This window comes from Lates calcarifer, unplaced genomic scaffold (assembly GCF_001640805.2).
Source record: "Lates calcarifer isolate ASB-BC8 unplaced genomic scaffold, TLL_Latcal_v3 _unitig_2650_quiver_1408, whole genome shotgun sequence".
Lineage (NCBI taxonomy): Eukaryota > Metazoa > Chordata > Actinopteri > Centropomidae > Lates > Lates calcarifer.
Genome location: NW_026116354.1, coordinates 1 through 21,485, shown reverse-complemented (window position 1 = coordinate 21,485; position 21,485 = coordinate 1). Strand labels below are relative to the sequence as shown.

Sequence of the window (21,485 nt, the reverse complement as noted above, 5' to 3'; positions counted from 1 at the left end):
TGTGTGTTACTGTGTGTTACTGTGTGTTACTGTGTGTAGGTATAATGGTGCGTTCAAGTTGAATCTTTCAGAGGTTTGAACCTGAACGCCTCCTGAAGTCAGAATGACCCCGACATCAGAATCCAAGATGGCTGCTCCTCCTCAGCAGCAGTGAACTCTCTGCTAATGTTCCTGTTTATAGCAGCTCAGTCTCATTAGTTTACATGAAGTCAGTCAGACACAGAGAACTGTTCAGGTTTATCTGTGGACATGTTGGTCTGCAGAGTCCAGTCTGAGACCTGGATCAGTCCTTCATGGTTTAAAGATACGTGTTAGCTGTTTGCTGCTCAGCTGGTACAAACTGTTGAACATCAGCCACCTACAGACTCTACAGTGTTGTTCCACACACTGCCACCCACTGGCCAGTCCATGTAAGGCAACACAAACACAAATTACTCAAAACCAAGATGGCCGACGGATGGACAGAAATCAGAATCAGAAAAACGTTACAGTGTGTGTTACAGTGTGTTACATTGTGTGTGTGTGTCCTCACCCTCTCCAGTGTGATCTCTTCATACTCCAGTTCTCCTTCTGATCCATTCATCTGTAAAAACAGAGAAACATGAAGAGTTAAACACATCCAGCTTCTCTCTCTCTCTCTCTGTCTCTGTCTCTCTGTCTCTCTGTCTCTCTCTGTCTCTTTCTCTCTCTCTCTCTGTCTCTCTCTCTCTCTCTGTCTCTTTCTCTCTCTCTCTCTGTCTCTCTCTCTCTCTCTCTCTGCTGACTGCTCGTCGCCACGGCAACTCCATGGTAACAGCTGTCGAGCCCTCAGGGGGCCGGTTACCTTGGCAACTGTAACTGTAGCTATAGCGACCACCTCTCTCTGGCATCATCTCATCCACACGGTCACTGAGCTCAGAGACATGGTTATTACATCACTTCCTGCGGCGACGATGAGCAAAGACGTCGAGACAGAGACGACGTTAAAGACGTTCAGAGCTGTTTAAACACAGACGGGTTCACCTGCTGACGAGTCCCTGAACCAAAGACCCTCAGCTCCGCCTCAGACTCCAGGCTCCTCATTTCAGAGGCAAAGGTCGACTGAAGTCCAAACTACACAGGACACACTGCATCAGCAGCAGCCAGTCAGTCAGTCAGTCAGTCAGTCATCAGTCAGTCAGTCAGTCAGTCAGTCAGTCAGTCAGTCAGTCAGTCAGTCAGTCAGTCAGTCATCAGTCAGTCAGTCAGTCAGTCAGTCAGTCAGTCAGTCAGTCAGTCAGTCAGTCAGTCAGTCAGTCAGTCAGTCAGTCAGTCAGTCAGTCAGTCATCAGTCATCAGTCAGTCAGTCAGTCAGTCAGTCAGTCAGTCAGTCAGTCAGTCAGTCAGTCATCAGTCAGTCAGTCAGTCATCAGTCATCAGTCATCAGTCAGTCAGTCATCAGTCAGTCAGTCAGTCAGTCAGTCAGTCAGTCAGTCAGTCAGTCAGTCAGTCAGTCAGTCAGTCAGTCAGTCAGTCAGTCAGTCAGTCAGTCAGTCAGTCAGTCAGTCAGTCAGTCATCAGTCATCAGTCAGTCAGTCAGTCAGTCAGTCAGTCATCAGTCAGTCATCAGTCAGTCAGTCAGTCAGTCATCAGTCAGTCAGTCAGTCAGTCAGTCAGTCAGTCAGTCATCAGTCAGTCAGTCAGTCAGTCAGTCATCAGTCAGTCAGTCAGTCAGTCAGTCAGTCAGTCAGTCAGTCAGTCAGTCATCAGTCAGTCAGTCAGTCAGTCATCAGTCAGTCAGTCAGTCAGTCAGTCAGTCAGTCAGTCAGTCAGTCAGTCATCAGTCAGTCAGTCAGTCAGTCATCAGTCAGTCAGTCAGTCAGTCAGTCAGTCAGTCATACAGCAGTGAGGCAGCAGGTGTTCAGCCTCACCTGGCTCCTCTCCTGACACCACAGTTGTCTGGTTGAACTGTAATGTGTCTTGTATCTCAGTTCTTGTGTGCGGCCATGTTGGTTCAGTTATTTCTCTAAACCTCAGAAGCTTCATGTTTATTCACCAGATTAACTGAAGACGTCTGCTGATGTTAGCAACACAACCACTGAGGACCAGGAAGCCAAACCTGTCTGTCTGACTGTCTGACTGTCTGTCTCTCTCTCTGTCTGTCTCTCTGGTCTGTCTCTTCTAACATTGAACTCTGTCTCTCTGTCTCTCTCTGTCTCTGTTTGTCTGTCTCTAACAGTGAACTCTGTCTCTGGTCTCAGCAGCTGTCATCACTACAACAGTTCACTTCATTCTGTTTGTCTCTGGAGGAGAGAGAGTTATATAACGGGGGGGGGAGACTGACAGAGAGAGTGTTACAGTTCACACTGAATTAATTAAACCTCTTCCTCATTTCCCATGACAGCTCTGCCTCTCTCTCCCTGTACCTCTGCCACTCTGAGTGGATGTCTCTCGACCACACACAGTGAAATGAGTGTTGTTGAGAAAAGGTCAGAAACATTAAACCTCTCCACGTTCATCACAGAGCTGTGAAGCTGCAGAGGAACCACCTGGACCGAGTCCGAACCAGACCACAACCCTCCTCCTCAGAGCCTGGTTTCATCAACCAGCACTGAAGAAATCAGTTAATCAGTCAGTGTTAGCTGTTAGCATCAGTGATCAGCTGAACACATTCACTACTCCACGTTCAAACAACACAACTCAGCGTGATGCTAACAGGAACAACTACGTCCGTCTGCGACGTTACTGAAGACAAAAATTAGAATCAGATGTCTAAGCTAACGAGGCAAAGCTAGCAGGTTACTGAATAATAAAAGTCTAATGTCGCACAGTTTAGCAGATTACTACTCAGGAATAAAAACAGTTGCTGGGATCAGTGTCATATCAGTACTTTTAGCTGAATGCTAACATCAGCATGCTAACATTGTCAATGCTAACATGCTAATGTTCAGCAGGTGTAACGCTTGCTGCGTTCATCATCTCCATCTAGCATGTTAGCGCGCTAACATTAGCTAATTAGCACTGAAGACAGTGTGCAACTACAACTGATGCATCTGCTCATATTAACACTTTGACCTGAAGGTGGCGCCTGAGGAACAGTCTGAGAACAGGAAGAGGAACAGTCAGAGAACAGTCAGAGGAACAGAGAACAGTCAGAGGAACAGTCAGAGAACAGTCTGAGAACAGTCAGAGGAACAGAGAACAGTCAGAGGAACAGGAGAACAGTCAGAGGAACAGCAGAGAACAGTCTGAGAACAGTCAGAGGAACAGAGAACAGTCAGAGGAACAGCCAGAGAACAGTCAGAGGAACAGAGAACAGTCAGAGGAACAGTCAGAGAACAGAGAACAGTCAGAGAAACAGTCAGAGAACAGTTTATCCAGAGGAAACATTGAACATCTTTGCTTCAGTCCATGTGGTAGAACGATGCTAATGATGCTAAGCTAACCATCTCAGGTGCTCGCAGGTGTTTTTCCCTGGATCTCCTGGAAACAATCGGAGACCCCCACCCCCCCACCCCCAGGACTAACACGGGTGGGGGGGGACTCTGAACCTTTCACCTTCTCACAACATGATTGGTCCAGCTGAAGCCCCCTCCCCCTCCCCCCCTCCCCCGCAGAGCCAATCACAGTCTAATGAGGCCCCGGTGTGAGGACCGGTACCGGGCCGGACCCTCGGTTCCTACCATCATCCTCTGCCGGTGCCTCTTCGCCCTCCTCACGTTGTTGATGAATCTTCTTCCCATCTTCTTGGCGTACCACACCGACACAAACATCACTCCTCCGTCCGTCCGCGAGCTCGGCCGTTACATAAACACCGAGTCTGAATAATTAACGAGCGAGCACAGGAGGAGGAGGAGGAGAGGGCGCGCGCGGCGGAGAGCTCGTGCTCTCAGCGGGAACCGGGTTCAGCCCGTTAGGACGGGGAGCGCAGAGCCGCCGACATGACTGACAGCCCCGGACATCACCCTGTCATCCCCCCGGTCACCCGGAGAGGGGGAGGAAAGACGACGAGAGTCCTCTGAATGAAGAGAGAGAGAGAGAGAGGCTGTGTATCACTCTGTCATCCCTCCTTCCTCCTCCGCGCGCGCTCTCTCTCTTTGCTCGACCCTCCGAACGCCCCACTGCACATCACCCTCTCTCTCTCTCTCTCTCTCTCTCTCTCTCTCTCTCTCTCTCTCTCTCTCTCGGTGTCTCTCCACCTCTCCCTCGCGCTCTCTGAAGGAATCCCCTCCCCTCTGTGATGTCACTTGGCCGCTGGCAGAGAGAGAGAGAGAGAGAGAGAGAGAGTAATAGAATTCTGACAGAGCACACACACACACACTCTCTCTCCGGCTAATGTTGTTGCCATGGTAACAGCTCCTCACCCCCCTCCCATTTCTGTGCTCCCCCTCCCTAGATTTCTCGTCGTTGCCATGGTGACGGCCGAGCAAAAAAAAAAAGAGAGAGTGAGATGCATCACAGTGGGCAGTGTGTGTGTGTGTGTGTGTGTGTTAATTAACAGCTGTGGGTCTGACCCCCCCAAATCATCATCTGACGTCAGACCTGTTCAGTCTGACCGTTAGTGACGTCACAGAATCCTGAGACTCCTTCATGTGTCTCCAGACCTTCCAGGACCTTCTCAGAGATCAGACCCTTCAGTCCTCCTCCAGGACCTCAGAGTCCTCCTCCAGGACCTCAGACTCCCCTGCAGGACCCCTGCAGTCTCTCCAGGTCCAGTCCTCTCCAGGCTCTGGCTCAGTGTGTGAACCTGCTCAGTGAACAGCTCCCTCTGCTGGACACACACACAAACTGACTCACACTCAGTCATGTGACCGTTCAGGTGTTTCATCACCTGTCTGTCAACAGTCAGTGACGAGCTCCAGCCTGGGAGTCCTTCAAGGACCCAGAACCCCCACAAACACCTCCAGACCTCCTTAAACTCCTGGACCCTTACAGACCCTCGAGGACCATTAAATCCTCATAGAAAAGTCAAACCTCCTCAAGGACCTCTACAGCGTCCTCCAGGACCGTTAGAACCTCATCAAGGACTCAAAACCCCCAAGGACCCACAGGATCACCTCACAGGGCTTTCAAACCTTAAAACCAAGGACCCTGGAACCTCCTCAATGCCTCTGCAAACCTGTTCAAGGACCACATGAACTTTCTCATGAACAGACTGTCATCACTTTCACAGACTCACAGATTAATTCTGGGAAGTGCAGGTCTCACAGTGATGACCTCACTCTGTGAGTGTGTGTGTGTACGTACGGTCAGTGCGGCGGGGTGTGTGTATCCGTCCAGGTGGGCGTGGCTCAGCTCGGTGCTGCGTCCGTGGGTCATGTGACCGGGGCTGGGGTCGACAGGCGGAGTCTCATCGTCCTGGTAACGATACTTCTGCAGAGACACACAGACGCCGTTAGCATTAGCTGTTAGCATCAGCCATTAGCATCAGCTGTTAGCATTAGCTGTTAGCATTAGCTGTTAGCATCAGCTGTTAGCACTGGACAGTATCTTTCAAAAACAGTCCAGGTATTCAGACACCTGGACGCCTCATGTCAGTGATTGCCAGGACCTCCAGGACTTCCAGGATCTCCTCCAGGACCTGCTCATTGCTGTGGTAGTTAGTGTCAAGCACCGGAAGGCCCCAGGAAGCTCCAGGCCCTCCTCAAGGACCTCTCCAGGAGCCATTGTCATCATCTTATATTATTGATCTTTAATTAATCTGATGACCTCATCAGCTGCTCATTACATATGTTAATGAGGAGAGAGCCACACTGTCCAAGTCAGGTAAACTTCAACTGATCTGATTGGTTATTGATCTGTGACATCATCTCACACACACACACACACACACACACACACACACACACACATCAAGGTGACCCAAAGCCTCATTTCTATTCCAAACCTCCTCCAGACCAGTGAGAGTGAAGGAGTGAGGGATGAAGGCGTGAGGGAGTGAGGGAGTGAAGGAGTGAGGGATGAAGGAGTGAAGGAGTGAGGGATGAAGGAGTGAGGGAGCGAGGGAGTGAAGGAGTGAGGGATGAAGGAGTGAAGGAGTGAGGGAGTGAAGGAGTGAAGGATGAAGGAGTGAGGGAGTGAGGGATGAAGGAGTGAGGGAGTGAAGGAGTGAAGGATGAAGGAGTGAGGGAGTGAGGGATGAAGGAGTGAGGGAGTGAGGGAGTGAAGGAGTGAGGGATGAAGGAGGGAAGGAGTGAGGGATGAAGGAGTGATGTAGTGAGGGATGAAGGAGTGAAGGATGAAGGAGTGAAGGAGTGAGGGAGTGAGGGAGTGAAGGAGTGAGGGATGAAGGAGTGAAGGAGTGAGGGATGAAGGAGTGATGTAGTGAGGGGTGGAGAGAGGGAAGGAAGGAAAATCAGAAAGAGAGAGACAGGAAAAGGAGAGACAGAGAGAAAGAGGATGGCAGAGGTGGTGATGTGGTTGCCATAGTAACAGGAAGGCCCTGAGAGCCTCGGTTGCCTGGCAACTGACATCACCGGACAGAGGAGGAGGAGCCAGCCTCAATTCATAAAGAACAAGAGGGAGAGAGAGAGAGATGACCTCTGACCTCAGGTCACCACCTCTGACCTGTCTCACCTGCTGGTCACCTGACTCCACACACACACACAGTCAGGTGTCAGTCAGGACAGTCACACACTGACCTCTGACCTCTGACCCCGGCTGCAGCCTGAGGTGAAGCTGCTCTGTGTCTGTGACGTTCAGCAGAGTAAAGTGTGTTGACGTGTTGTTGGAAATCTGCCTGGATGATAATTACAGTCTGTGTTTACACGCATGACTGACTGACATGTGGCCGCACACACACACACACACACACACACACACATTAAATATAACTCAGTATTTATATTTAAAGACAGTAAATTTCCTGCAGCTGTGAACAGACGTCAGGACATTTTGTTAATAACTACACCTCCTCCTCTGTCTCTGTTTACACCAGGAAACATCAGACCAACCAGAACTAAACAACACAACAAAAACAAACAATAACACACACTAACAGATGGAGGCAGTGGTTTCTACAACAGCTCCCAGTAAAATCCCTGTTTTTGTCAGTGGAGTCTGGTACTGATGATGATGTTTATCTTTACAGTGTGTCCAGCTTCAACCAGAATCTCAAAGTCCAACAAAACCAGGAACATGTTTAAACCAGTCAGGTCTAAATCCTAAACCCAGTCCACCACAGACAGACATCTGGTCTGGACTGGTTCTGGTTTCTGGACCGGAGTCTTTTCATCCTTTCAAACTGACTGAGGTCCAATGAGGACTGAGAGGAGTCTGAACACACAACAAGACCTCAGAGTGTGTGTGTGTGTGTGTGTGTGTGTGTGTGTGTGTGTGAGTGTGTGTGTGTGTGTGTCCATTAGCAGCACTGATGTAGCTAAAGATAGACAAAGCTATTTCTGATCCAACACATCCATCTCTCTCTGAGTGTGTAAAATAGACAGATACTGTAGATGAATAATAAACCACAGAGAGAGACTGAGATAAAAACAGAAGAAACACTCAACAGAACCAGAACCAGAACCATCGGACCAGGATGAGAAGTTATCATGTCTGTCAGGAAAACAACTGCCAGGGGGTTTGTTAGTGAAAGGATTTTCATGATACTTGGTGTACAGGGATTTAACCAGGAGCTGCTGGAATACCACTGCCTCCATCAGTGTGTCTGTGTTACTGTGTGACTTTCAGAGGTGGAAGAAGTAATCAGATACTTTACTGAAGTAAAAGTACCACACAGTAACACTGTAGTAGTGATATATTGTGATGTTTCTGGTGAAACAATAATTGGTGAACAAAAGATAAACTAATATCCTCTGGGACTTTGGAGCGTCTGTGGTCAAACCTCCCACAGTCCGGACCATGTCTGTAAACAACTACTGTCAATGGAAAGTAGCTGAAATTCACTTGAAAAGTCGCTACATTACACAACATGCTAATTAGCATATTCCTGATGTCATGGCGTCGTTAGCATGAGGTTCGTTGCCAGCTGGTTTCTCACATTTACAGGATTTTAATAAAACAGTTTTTCTGTCTGTGGAGGAAAAGCTCCACCTAGTCGTTTCCTACAGGAAGTAGCTCAGTGAAGCTAATGACAGAGAAGCTAAGTTAGCATCTGTCTGTGAAGTCCCCTGAATGGAACAGAAACTGGTCGCACCTTTTCATCAAGAGAACAACAACCAATGAGGAAACTCCATCACAGTCAGGGACAGGTGTGTTTGTAGGAACAACCTCGCTGTTGTAGTTCAGCCAAAAACTACAGGCTAACATGCTAACATCCCTAAATGATCTGAGCGCAGAGTTTAATTCACAATGTTCACACTGCTAACATTGTAAAACATTATCAGTCTGAACTTCACAAATTTTTCATTGTCAGAGTTGAATTAATTGTCACGATTTCCTCTCCGACATGACTCACTAGTTAACGTCATTTGACTTTAACAAACAAAAACAAGAGCAGCTAGCATGAGCAGCTAGCACGAGCAATGCTGTTTCGACAAGTGCTGAGATGAATTTTGAATATCAAACACAGACTCAGGTGGTTTATGAGGACACACATTGTACGTGAGAATAAACACGTAAATATTTAGAATTAACGTGAACGCAGTTTGTACTTTAAAGATAAAAGAAGCTAACTCCCTGGCAGGACAACAGTGGACTCCACAGTTCAGAGTGACAGTGCATTTTACCAGAACAATATGTGACCTATTGCACTTTGACTGTAATCCACACCGATTATTGATTATTGATTATTTGGTTCAGATTTGAGCTAAAAAAGTGACGTTTCCACTTCCTGTGTCATGTGACGTGTGTGAAAGCCCCATGTTCCTTCTGACATGTGACACGTTGTTTCCACATGTGCTGAACTCAACATCCTGCTGGCTAACTGCTAACAGCTAGCAACAAGCTGGAGGAGCTAGCCTGAGCTACACGCTAACGTGAGCATGCTAACCACACACACACACACACACGTGAAGAGAGAGAGACGGGGTAGTGAATGAAAACATGACGGAAGCAGCAAACACACACACACACATGAAAACACTGGCTTTGATGGTTTGTGAGGACACGGGCATGTGCACTGACATTACGAGGACACACATGTGCGTCCTCATAAACCATGTGTGTGTGTGTTGGCGGCTGCATGCGGGCGGTCTGCTCTTACCTTGGTGGTGACAATGCAGAGGCAGTCCATATCCACACACACACACACACACACACACTCACACACACTCACACACACACATTTCCACACACTCTCACACACTCATGCTCGATTTCTCTCTCTCTCTCTCTCTTTGTCGCCCTCCCCCCTCTCTCTCTCTCTCTCTCTCCTCGTTCGTCTATCTATCTATCCTCCCTCGCTCGCCCGCTCTCTCGCCTCTTCTATCCCTCCGTCTGTCAGCACCGAGCGAGAGAGAGAGAGAGAGAGAGAGGGGCGAGCGAGACAGATGAAGAAGAAGAGGACTGGTGTTTTTTTTTGGAAGGGGGGGGGGGGGGTACACCTCCTTGAGTCACTCGCTGGTTGATGACAAAGAGAGAGAGAGAGAGAGAGAGAGAGAGAGAGAGAGAGAGGAGGAGGAGGAGGAGGAGGAAGAGGAGGAGGAGGTGGGGGTTGGGCTCCTGTTGCCATGGTGTTATGCAGCTGTTGCCCCGGTAATGCTGCTGCAGCTGTTGCTAGGTAACAGTGATGGGTGTTGCCATGTGGATTAGAGAGAGAGAGAGTGTGTGTGTGTGTGTGTGTGTGTGAGTGTGTGTGAGTGTGTGTGTTACCTGTCCAGGTGTGTGCGGCCGGCTCGTCGTCGTCTGGTTCTCACACACCGTCAGCTCGTAGAACTCCTGGATGTCTGCACACACACACACACACACACACACACACACACACACACACACACAGGTTACTTTGTTGTCTGGGTTACAGGTGTGTGTATGTGATGTCATCCTCTCTGTCGACCAATCACATCGCTCCTCCTCCAGTTGTAGAAAGTAACTAAGTACAGTTCTCAGCACCACATTTATTCCTCAGCTACAGTTACAAGTTACTTTATTTCAGTTACTAGTTACAGCTGCAGATTACAGAGGAGCTGATCAGACCTGATGCTGTGTTATTGATTACCACTGATCAATAACTGACACCTGAGGTGAATTTACACCAGCAGGTGAATGACCTCAGATCTGTTTCTGTGGTCGTCGGCCATCTTTGAAAACCTGTTCAAACACACAGAACCAGGAAGTAAGTTAGCATGTTAGCATGTTAGCACTTCCTGTTCCCTCGTCCCAGAGTCAGTGGGTTTATCGTTTGTGTTGAATCATCGTGTTTAACGTGACGCAGCTCGTCTCACCTTTGACCTGTGACCCTGCTGAGGTCGACCAATCAGAGCACAGCGTCTCCTGATAACAGGACTAATCCCTCTTCCAATCACTGACCTGGTGTTTCTGTGATGTCACTGTGATGTCACTGTGATGTTCATCTGGTCTTAATAACCTGAGATCAGAGCTCCGACAGAGTAATCTATTACTGTTCGACAGTGACATCACAGCTCCCAGCTCCATCTTCTTCTTCTGACCCCAAACTGAAACTACCTGGACACCTGAAGCCAGGTGAGCTGTAAGCTAACATTAGGTACCATTAGCCTGTAAGCTAACATTAGCTACCATTAGCCTGTGAGCTAACATTAGCTACAATTAGCCTGTAAGCTAACATTAGCTACCATTAGCCTGTGAGCTAACATTAGCTACCATTAGCCTGTTAGCTAACATGATGTTAGCGTGTCACATAACCTCTATGTCAGTAAGGTGATGTCTGTTGTCATGGCAACAGCAGTGAGGAAAACAAACAGAGGTTCATATGTTCCTCAGCACATACAGCAGTAAAACATGTGTGTGTAACATATGAACAGTGTGTGTGTAATGTGTGTGATGTGTGTGTAATGTGTGTGTGTAACGTGTGTGTGTGTGTGTGTGTGACGTGTGTGTGTGTGATGTGTTAACAGTGTGTTACCTAGCAGAGCCTGGAACAAGTCGCTCTGGAAGATGTTGAGCAGTTTCTCTGCGCGACCTTTGACCCCCTCAGCAGCTCCGGCCTGACAGGCCTCCATCACCTGCAGAGCACGCTCCGTATCTGAGGAGAGGAACCACACGGGCTTTACTGGACTCTACTGGACTCTACTATAACACAGTGAACCAACAAAGAAGTTAGCTAGCTGCTAACATGCTAACTCATGGAGGAAGTTGTTTCACTCTGTGAGTCTCTGCAGGGTCGGTGTGACGTTCAGGGTCAGTCGTCATTGTTTATTTACGGATTAGGTTTGAATGAAAATAGAAGCAGTGGAGAAACATCTGTTTTTATTTCTGTTCGACACAAAGAAACAAACTCAGACTTTGGTCTCAGACGTTTTTCAGTTTTAACTTCTGTTGACTCAGAATCACAGAATCACACGTCACTGTTTGAGTTAAAGTCATGAAGCTGTGTTCACATCTGAAAGAGACGAACCAGGATCCAGACTCGCTGATCAGCTCGGTCGGTTTGATTCAACACGTCAGAACGTTCACAGAATCTGAAGAAGGTTCTGGTTCTTCGGGAGGTTCTAATGGTCATTAAGAACGTTCCTCCTGTAGTTTTAGACAAAGGTTCTACAGGTTGTTGTGAAGTTTTCACTGAAGAGGTTCTACATATGATTTCTGAGGTTTTAGTGATGATGAAGATCTAGAGGTCCTTCAGGAGGTTCTGGGAGTCCTGGAGGTTTTAGTGGTTTTAGTGGTTCAGATGGTCTGCAGTCTCTCTTTAGAGGTTCTGGTGGTCTGAGAGGTCAGTGGGTCTTTAGAGGTTCTTTAGAGGTTCTGGTCTTTAACACCTTTACGTGTCTGATGAGAGAACGTCCTTCAGGACCAGGTTCATGTTCTCACTGAGTTTTCAGAGAGAAAATATTTCTACTGAAGAACTGGTTTCTGTTTGTGATCGATCACTGATCGGTTCTGATCAGTTTCAGTTACAGCTGTGAATATTACTCAGTAATCAGTAGAGACCAGGTCACATGACGCAGCCTGACAAACCCTCAACACTGAGGTAAAACCAGTGGCTCCATCAGAACCACAGCAGCAGTTATAACAGAGGTCAGAGGTCAGAGGTCAGAGGTGACGACTCAGAGGAAACGTTTAAGAAACATCTGACAGTGAAGGAGGAAATGACCTGAACCAAAGAGGAAGAGGAGGCTGAAGGACGAGATAAAGAGTGGACACACACACACACACACACACACACACACTCACTGTGCACACACACACTTCCACAATAAGAAACACACACAGAAAGTGATGTTTATAAAGACGTCTCACCTTCTCTCTTCAGCGGCATGTCGTCGTCTCTCTGATCCACATTAATCCTCTTTGGGGATTTTACAAACACACAGGGGCATGCTGGGTAATGCAGTCCTAATCCCACCACACAGATTAAACAGACACGTCCACTGAGGCCCCGCCCCCTCCAGTGGTCAGAGCTCGTGATTGGACGATCCTGTCAGTCTGAGTTTGATTGACAGCTCTGATTCTGATCAATGAACAAAAACAATGAAACATGAAATTAAATAGAAATGTCATTAAAACCTGACATGTGCTGGTAACTAACTGAAAACATTAAATAAAAACTGACAGGAAGTGATGTCACTCTGCGCTGCACAACCAAAGCTAACATCAGACTCGAGGCAGGTGAAGACCTGGTTCCTCCCAGTCTCCTCCCTCCAGGTTTCCCCATCATCAGTGTGGACTCAGCCCAGGACTCAGCCCAGGACTCAGCCCAGGACTCAGCCCAGGACTCAGCCCAGAGGGTCCAGGCCCGGGTACTCTGAGCTTCAGCTGGAGGTGGTGAGTCTCCTCTCTCCTGAGAGAGTCCAGCTCCTGCAGGAGTCTGGTTCAGGAGTCCAGCTCCATCTAACAGGTACTGCTCCACCTCCTGACCCAGCTCCGGCTCCGTCCTCCAGAGAGGTGAAGTTACACCTCTGCACCACCAGGTATCAGCACACCTGGATCCCTGTCTCTACTGCAGCCCGGGGAACAAAGCACCCTGATGTGACAGGGTTTAACTGAGTGACAGTAAACGCATCACCAGTAAAAACATTCAGCACTTTACTGAAGAGCTCAGTTTATCATCCTCCACAGACCTGAACCAGGTTCTACTGCAGATCCTTCTCTCTCATCTCCTCCTTCACCTCCTCCTTCTCCTCCTCCTCCTCCTCCTCCATCTCCTCCTTCTCCTCCTCTTCCTCCTCCTCCTCCTTCCTCTCCTCCTCCTTCCTCTCCTCCTCCTCCTCCTCCTCCTCCTCCTGCCTCCTCTGTCTCTGTGCTCAGACTCTTCTGCCATCTAGTGGTCTTCTGTCCATACTGCATCTGCTCCGTCCTGCTGGTGTCCATCTGCTGCAGCAGGAAGACAGGAAACAAACCAGCCGTCTCCATGGAGACGACCCCACCTGTTGGAGGAGGAGAAGAGTATGATGACATCACTGCTGATGTCACCACTGAGCATGAGCTGTGAGCTGCAGAGACTGTGTTTGATCAGGCTTCATAGTTAAAGGATGAAATGATTACGTTAGAAAACAGCTTCACTCTCTAACAGCTGATTTAAAACAAGCTGGAAATGAACTGTGTCATTTTCACATCATGTGTTTGTTGCTCTGGTCATTGTCTCTTTGCTATCGCTACCCAGCTAACATTAGCATCAACAGCTAGACGTTAGCTTCTTCTGAGCAGAGCGACGTCTTCATCCTGTCCTGTTGGACTGAGGACCAACTGAACGCTACAGGGACTCACTGTGGCAATGTGGTCCGAGGCTAGCTGGTTAGCAGCTAGAAAAGAAGTGATAAATAGATTAACAAGAGTTAATGTTGGTGTTGTTTTCCTCCTCTGGACTCCTGGTGAGTAAATGAATGAAGTTTGATGCTGCACTCATGTTTCCTCAGACTGGTCAGTAAACGGCTGCTAATGCTAATGTTAGCCATGTAGCGATAGCAACAACACACATATAGCTCCTTTAACAAACAAACCCTCACAGTCAGACAGACCCAAGATCAGTGACGACTCCATTAAAACAGGAAGTGTTTCAGAGTCAGACATGTCTGAATCACGGCCCAGCAGTGTTTATTACCCATGATCCTCTTCTCCTTCTGGAGCAGGAAGTGCTGTGGCTGTAACAAACTGACCAAACTCAGTTTTATGTTTTTAACTCTTGATATTTCTGTCAGTTTCCAGGCTGGATATCAGACACGAACGCTGGTTTTTAACTAATGGACAGTTCAGCTTTACTCTGAACTCTCTGGGCCTGATTCCAGCTGTTTACATTTAATGAAAAATAAAGTTTAGTTTGAATAAATGATGACCACTCAGCAAACTGGGTCAATAATTCAAGGTAAAGAGTTAATTTGAAGCACAAACTTTGAGCTTATGTCACATTAAATTAACATACAAATAACTCACTGAGTTTTGTTTATTGATGAAGCGTTTTTCCCTCATTTAGACTGTCAGGCTGACTTTTTCTGAAACTTTAAATTAGTCTGTAAGTACTGGTGGACTCTGAACTCAGATGTTTACTCATTAATAAACTTATGTGTGTTGTTTGTTAGAGTGTGTTGTGGGGTGGACAGCAGACAGGGAGGACTGTTTTTACCTGTAAAACTCAAATTAGGGCAAAGAGGTCTCTGAGCTAGTGGGGCGGTCGGGCGCGTCCCCGCTCCATGTGGAGCTAAACCAGGCTAAAATCAAACCTCTCGGGTTAAGACTTCGTCAGACAGTCTCGGTGTGAATGTTTATTACCGCAGCTGTTAAATATTTCCTGTTGTTTTTACTGTTAAACGGTTTATTTCTCCGCTGTGCTCGTGTTTCCAGTCAGGCGCCGCTCAGGACACCTCTCTGCTCGGCCCATTCTCCCGCCTCCCCGGCCTGCGACCAATCAGACGACCGCTCGGGTCTGATTGGCCGCAGCGCGGGAGAGGCGGAACCTGATCTCGGCACGCGATTGGCTGAGTCTGTGGTCGCTCACGTGTTTCCGTAGCTGGCGTATAAAAGCTTGAGCTTAGGTCGAGGAGCTAACAGTTAGCAGCTAGTCGCAGTTTAAAGTCTACCGCAGTAGTTGAAGTCATGACTCATCAACCCGCACACACACACTGACACGCGCACTCACGTGCACGGACAGATTGGCGGGGGCTTGTTCTCGCGCGGGGAGCGGGTTTTCGGGGGTGTTTTGGAAGTTGTTTTTCTTAAGGGGGGCGTGAGTGTGTGTGTGCTAGCTTTATGCTAGCTGCTTCCTGCATGTTAGCCGGATGTGGCTAGCTGGTGAAGCTAACTGTTTACCTGTTTGTCTCGTAGGGTTGGTTTGAATTATTCATGACAGCAGTCCGGGATTTGTGGAGTGAGCGGCAGGGGCGGGGCTAGAACGGTTTTTTACAGGGGGGAGGGGGAGTTAGCCACCACACACACACACACACACACACACACAGGTTTATTTCTGTCACACACACTGAGAGTGAGAGTGGAAACAGAGAGGAGGGGGTCTGAGGACGACAGAGGACGGTGAGTATGATCGATCACACTGATCAATAACTGATAGATAATTAATGTTTGTTCTGACAGCTTGTGATCATTTTACTGATCGATTGACAGGTTAATGATTGATCAGTAAGAACTGATCAGTGTCTCTGTGCTGAATCTGATTGGCTCTGCCTCCTGTCAGTCACTAACCCCTCCCCCTCTCTCTGTAGCTCTCTGATTGGCTGACGTGTCCTCAGGTAGAAGATGCTCAGGATGGACAAAGACCCCGTCCTCCCTCAGCAGGCGCCCGTCAGAGTCAGCCCCGCCTTCCCCGCCTCCGTCTCCCTATCAGAGCAGCCGATGCTGGCCAAGCCCCGCCCCCTCTGTCCTAAAAATGGCCTCCAGCCGCCCGGCAACAGCCAGCCCCCGCTGCTCGCCGGCCCCCCTCCCCCCGCTCAGCGACTCGGGAAGAGGCGTTACTCCGTGGGCGTCGGCTTCAAGGGGCTGGCCAAGCGCCATCGCCGCGCCAACAGCGACAGCCAATCGGAGCCTGTGCTGCCGAGTCACTTCCTGCTGGGTGGGAACATCTTCGACCCGCTGAACCTCAACTCTCTGCTGGACGAAGAGGTGAACAGGTGAGTCTGTCACACAGGTGTGTAAAGGTTCCTGCCCAAGCACCACAGGTGAGACAGTAAACCCCTCCCCTCTCCTCCTCAGAGCGACCAATCAGGAGACACCAAAGTGCTCGCCCCTGCCGTCGCGGGGCGGAGACCCCGTAGAGATCCTGGTTCCCCGCGACATCACTGACCCCCTGAACCTGAAGGGAGGCGGGGGGGTGGGGAGGGGGGAGGGGGAGTCCTGCTGTCCCCCCTGAAGTCCAGGAGGAGACACAGGAACAGACACCATGGAGGAGGAGGAGGAGGGGGAGGGGGAGGAGGAGGAGGTGGAGGTGATGGAGAGAGGGAGGTGATACCAGCTCGACTGTTTCCCTCCACAGCTGGACTCACAGGTGAGACAACAACACACCTGACATCACAGGTGTGAACAGTGACAGGAGTAAATCTGAGTTATTGATCTGTTCTAACTGATCAATAACCTGGAGCTTCTTTATCACTGTTTATACAAATCAATAACAGTTAATAACAGTTGATAGCAGTTAATAACAGGTTGTGTTGTGGTTGCAGTTCCTCTGTCGGCCACAGAGGGCAGCGTTCCTCCGTCTCCTCTTCCCTGTGAACTCAACACGGCCATCACCTGTCGAGATGACGTGGCTCCGCCCCCCATACTCCCCAGGAGACACACCCACCCTCCGCCGGGCCACGGTAACCAGGGCGACGGTTGCCAGCGGAGACGGCGACGCACCACCTCGACGAGGTCGTCGGACGTTGCTGCGAACGCCATCTCTGTCGCCACGGTAACTGTCACCCAACAACTAACCAAATTCCAGACGCCGCTGGTGGGAGGGGCTAAAGCTGACAGGTGAGCGTTGTGCCTGAGGTTGATTCCTGTGCTGTAATCTGATTGGAAGGCCCGGTCACGTGACCTCTGCGCTGCCCCCTGCAGGTGTGGAAGACCTCAGCCCGGCGCCGCTCAGCCACCACAGAAGAAGGACAAACACCGCTACCAGTACGGCAACCACAGCCGTTACTATGGATACCACGGTTTCTACGGCGACAGGTGGGAGGGGTGGGTGGGGTCAGAGGAGGACCCGCGGGTCCGCCTCCTGGAAGCTGAGTGGTTCAGAGACAAGACGGTGCTGGATGTGGGCTGCGGCGCCGGTCACATGGCGCTGAGCGTCGCCCGCAGGTTTGACCCCGCCCACGTCCTGGGGGTGGAGCTAGACGCACGATTGGTCCACGCCGCCAAGCAGAACGTTAGACACTTCCTGTCACATGACCTGGTGGTGGAGGAGAGGAGGAGGAGGGGAGGAGCGACGACCTCCTCACCCTCTACAGGGAAGGAGGGAGGAGGGAGGGAGGAGGAGAGGAGGGGGGAGGAGGAGGTGATGGAGGAGGTCCAGCAGGCTCTGTCCCTCCTCCCCCTCCCCCTCTCCCTCAGGGTGAGTCGGGGGCCTCTCTCTGCTCCTCCTCTCCTCCTCCCTCCCTCCTCCTCCTCCAGGTTCCCCAACAACATCACCTTCATCCAGGTGAGTGCCCCCCCTCTCCCCCTCCTCAGGTGACCAGTCTTAACCTGCTGACATCACAGCTGTGACTCCTCCCACAGGGTGACTACGTGTCAGAGTGGGAGGCGTGGCCTGGGCGAGGTCAGTATGATGTCATCATGTGTATGAGCGTGACCAAGTGGGTGCAGCTGCAGTCAGGTGACGGGGGCGTGGTCAGGCTGTTCAGACGAGCCTATCAGAGCCTGACGCCGGGCGGATTATTCATCCTGGAGCCGCAGCCGTGGAGCAGCTACAGCCACAGCAAGAGGGCCTCGGTAACACACCTGTAGATTCACCTGCAGACACTCACACCTGTAGACACATCTGTAGACACCTGCTGAGGTTTACCTGTCCGTGTTGCCTAGGAGACAACATACCATAACTACAGGAGTGTGAGGCTGAGACCTGAGCAGTTCACCTCGTACCTGACGGACAGCGTGGGCTTCGCCTCGTACAGACTCCTCAAACACACAGGTACACACTCTGCTACACTCAGGTACATACAGGTTTGTCGTTTGTTAGCGCTGAGCGCTGTGCATGATGGGAGTTGTAGTCGTCTGCTCAGATCTGTGTGTTCACAGGTAACCAGCGGCCGATCTACCTGTTCCACAAAGGCCCCGCCCAGAGGAAGTGAGGTCACCGGGGACACAGGATGTGACACGTCTTTCTCTGAGGATAACACAGGGTGGTCACCTGCTCGTCTCCATGGCAACGACCTTAAAGTGGCGGAGGTGAGACACACTCACCTGTCGCGCCTCAACGACGACACCTCATATTTTTGGCTGGGAGCTCGCAGCTGATTGGCCGAACAGTCGAGCCTGTGCGATGACATCACAGCACAGAGGGGGAGTGTGATTGGACAGCAGGGTCTCTGAGGATGTGATTGGTTGACCTTTGGTCCTGGACTATGATTGGACACTGACAGGAAGTGACACGTCCGACTTTTCAAAATAAAATGTAATTGTTTCAGTTTGTTTTGTTTTGTCAGAATAAAGAGATTTTTTCTGTTTCTGTTTAAAGCTGAAACTTTTCTTCATGTTTCAGTCTGAAATAATAAAAACTGTTTCTGCTCCGACCTCTGAAATAATAATTAATAACTATCAATAATTAATCATCAGAACAGTTTCAGACTCATTTAATCTCTTAATAAAATGTTGAATTAAAACGTTTTAAAAGTTTTAACATGAACAGACACAATGGAGTCTCTTGATTCTTAAAGTCAGTTACTTCCTGTCTTTCATAATAAAAGCTTTTTTAAAATCCCCACACATGGATGTTTCAGCTAAAATTCAAACCAATTAAATTATTTTGATTCATCTCGTGTTAAAAATAAAGATCAGTTTGTTTTATTAAATAACAGCTCGTTAACATCAGCTCGTTAAAGAAAAAGACTGAAAACTTCATTTTAAAGTTTATTTACAATAAAGACGTAGATGAAACATAAATCATACAGATCATTATTATCATATAGTTTTTATTTTTCTCCGTGTCGTCAACAGTGGTGACATGAGAGCTCATGTTTTCAACCGTCTCAGATTTGACTCAAACTTTGATTCAAAAATGAACTGATCAGAATTTCAAAGGTCAAAGGTCACAGTGTGAAGAGTTTAACGTTAATAATAACCTCGGCTGCTCGGTCGTAACCTTCATCACGTTAACGTTTCCATCCTGACGTCGTCGTCAACCTGTTACCATGGAAACTCGCTCCTCGTCCAAAAACAACAACAATAATAAACTTTGATATAATGTAATATGAGTTCAGTGGTTATAGATCAGATAACTGATTGATTGATTAATAATTGATTGACAGTAGAAGGGGCGTGGCCTCAGCTACAGACCCAGCTCTAGCCCCTCCTCGTCTCCATGGTAACTGTAGCTCTGGCCATGGTCCGGCACGTCGAAGGTCAGGCTGTCTGACAGTCGAGAAAACTTGGCCTCGTTGACCTCCGCTCCTCTGGTCCCGCCCCTCTCCCTGACCGGCCCCTCCCTCTGGTGTGGTAGCCCCGCCCACCACTGATGTCATCAGGCTGGCGTCTGCGGCTCCAGGTCGAGTCAGGAGGTGGTTAACGGTCAGCAGCAGAGCCTGAGGGAGGACAGACAGGTGTCAGCACTGAGGCCCAAAGCACCATGGGAAACGAAGTCCTGAAGGATGTGGTGATGTCACAGTGATGTCACCCTGCGCTGGCTCTCCCTCTCCACGCTGTCGTCCCTGGTCTCTCTCTCCTGGTCTCGCTCGCCCGCTCTCTCTCCCAGCAGAACCAGTTCACCGAGTGCCAGACCAGAGGAGCTGTTACCGGGAGACCAGACCTCACTCTGACACAGGTCTGACCCACAGCCCGCCTCCTGAGACCAGTCCGTCTGCTCCACTGCCTGCAGGGAGTGACATCATACACAGGAAGTGACATCACACACAGGAAGTGACGTCACACAGGAAGTGACCAGTATAAACCAGTCACAGAGCTGCTTCAGGGTTCATTCTGACGCTTCAACCAAACCTGAACTGAAATTGTCTTACCCTGTTCTCCTGGTTCTCCAGGTCCCCCTGGTTCTCCAGGTTCTCCAGGTCCTCCAGGTCCTCCAGGTTCTCCAGGTTCTCCAGGTTCTCCAGGTTCTCCTGGTTCTCCTGGTTCTTCAGGTTCTGTCGCTCTCTCAGCAGCTGAGGACCCTGTGAGGACCAGAGTTCAGTATCAGTGACATGTTCAGCTGCAGTTCCTCTGACGTCCACCAGGGGCTGAAGCTGCTGCACTGATCCTCAGTCAGTTTATTCTCCTGAGGTTCAGCTCTCAGCTGCTTCACTGAGCTTCTTCTCCTTAGTCACACAAGTCAAATTCATTAAAAACAGACAGAGGGTTAAAGTCTGTTCTAACTCTCTGATTGGTCAGGAAGCTGCTGAGGCTCATGGGTAATGTAGTAGGTTTGTGGACACAGGACCAGACTGTTTTAACTCTCAGCAGTAGAATCAGTGTTCAGTCACTCTGATGTAAACAGTTTGACCTCTGACCTCTGAACTCTGACTCGACTCAGAGGACGATGATGAAGACGAGGAGGAGGAGGGAGGAGGAGGATGTCTGAGTTGGAGGAGCATCAGGGACGGCCGTCGGCTGCAGATACAAACACAGAGACACAATGTTAGCATCAGGCTGTTAGCTTAATGTTAGCATCAGGCTGTTGCATAATGTTAGCTTAATGTTAGCATCAGGCTGTTAGCATAATGTTAGCTTAATGTTAGCCATCAGGCTGTTAGCATAATGTTAGCTTAATGTTAGCATCAGGCTGTTAGCTTTAATGTTAGCATACTGTTAGTTAATGTCGGTGGTTATAGGTGATGTTATTGATCAGTGGTACAGGTGATGTTACAGGTGACGTTATTGATCAGTGGTACAGGTGATGTTACAGGTGATGTTATTGATCAGTGGTACAGGTGACGTTATTGATCAGTGTACAGTGATGTACAGGTGATGTTATGATCAGTGGGTGACGTTACAGGTGATGAGGATGAGGATGAAGACTCACCGTGGTCTGGCTCAGCTGTTGTTGGAGGAGGAGCTGGAGGCCGCTGCCATGTTCACCTGTCTGAACACACAGAGTTATTGATTAGTCTCACCTCGATTGATCGACTGATCAGGTGATCAATAGACATGGCTCTTACAGGAGGCAGCCTGGTTCTGGTTCTGGTCCAGCAGAGCCAGGATCAGCACAAGCATCCACATCCTGGAAAATACTCAACAGAACTGGTCCAGACTGAGAGATGCAGCTGAGTCCAGATGAGTCTAGGTCAGTCCTGATGGTGCAGGTCCAGGTCAGTCCAGGTCCAGGGGTCCTACAGGTTCTGATCGGTCTCTCTCTGATCCAC

The 21,485-nt window shown here is 49.4% G+C and overlaps 3 protein-coding genes across 3 annotated transcripts; 1 reads left to right on the top strand and 2 right to left on the bottom strand.

Annotated features, from left to right (window-relative positions):
• Positions 1-532: 532 nt before the first annotated feature.
• Positions 533-4,219, bottom strand: dlg4b (discs, large homolog 4b (Drosophila); the record flags this gene model as incomplete). Its single annotated transcript, XM_051068186.1, is given in 2 exon segments — positions 533-583; positions 3,642-4,219. Coding segments are annotated over 2 exon segments (141 nt in total), but the record flags the coding sequence as incomplete, so codon positions are not given.
• Positions 4,220-15,010: 10,791 nt separating this feature from the next.
• mepceb (methylphosphate capping enzyme b) lies at positions 15,011-18,707 on the top strand. The gene is given in 9 exon segments (XM_018690776.2): positions 15,011-15,513; positions 15,702-16,106; positions 16,189-16,312; positions 16,315-16,480; positions 16,656-16,950; positions 17,035-17,617; positions 17,695-17,907; positions 17,998-18,106; positions 18,214-18,707. Coding segments are annotated over 8 exon segments (1,914 nt in total). The 5' UTR covers positions 15,011-15,513; positions 15,702-15,735; the 3' UTR covers positions 18,267-18,707.
• Positions 18,708-19,031: 324 nt separating this feature from the next.
• On the bottom strand, positions 19,032-21,247 carry LOC108892993 (uncharacterized). The gene is made up of 5 exons (XM_018690777.2): positions 21,146-21,247; positions 20,634-20,733; positions 20,148-20,297; positions 19,808-20,002; positions 19,032-19,715 (listed from the first exon to the last, which is right to left on the bottom strand). The coding sequence occupies exons 2-5, from the start codon at positions 20,715-20,717 to the stop codon at positions 19,425-19,427; spliced, it is 720 nt and encodes a 239-aa protein (XP_018546293.1). The 5' UTR covers positions 20,718-20,733; positions 21,146-21,247; the 3' UTR covers positions 19,032-19,424.
• Between the last annotated feature and the right edge of the window lie 238 nt (positions 21,248-21,485).

Excerpts from the sequence above, each read along its gene's own strand:
- LOC108892993 (XM_018690777.2), bottom strand. The coding sequence starts at position 20,717 with ATGCTCCTCCAACTCAGACATCCTCCTCCTCCCTCCTCCTCCTCGTCT. Across the intron at positions 20,298-20,633 it reads AGTCGAGTCAGAGTTCAGAG|GGTCCTCAGCTGCTGAGAGA; the intron begins GTCAGAGGTCAA and ends TGGTCCTCACAG. Across the intron at positions 20,003-20,147 it reads TGGAGAACCAGGAGAACAGG|GCAGTGGAGCAGACGGACTG; the intron begins GTAAGACAATTT and ends CACTCCCTGCAG.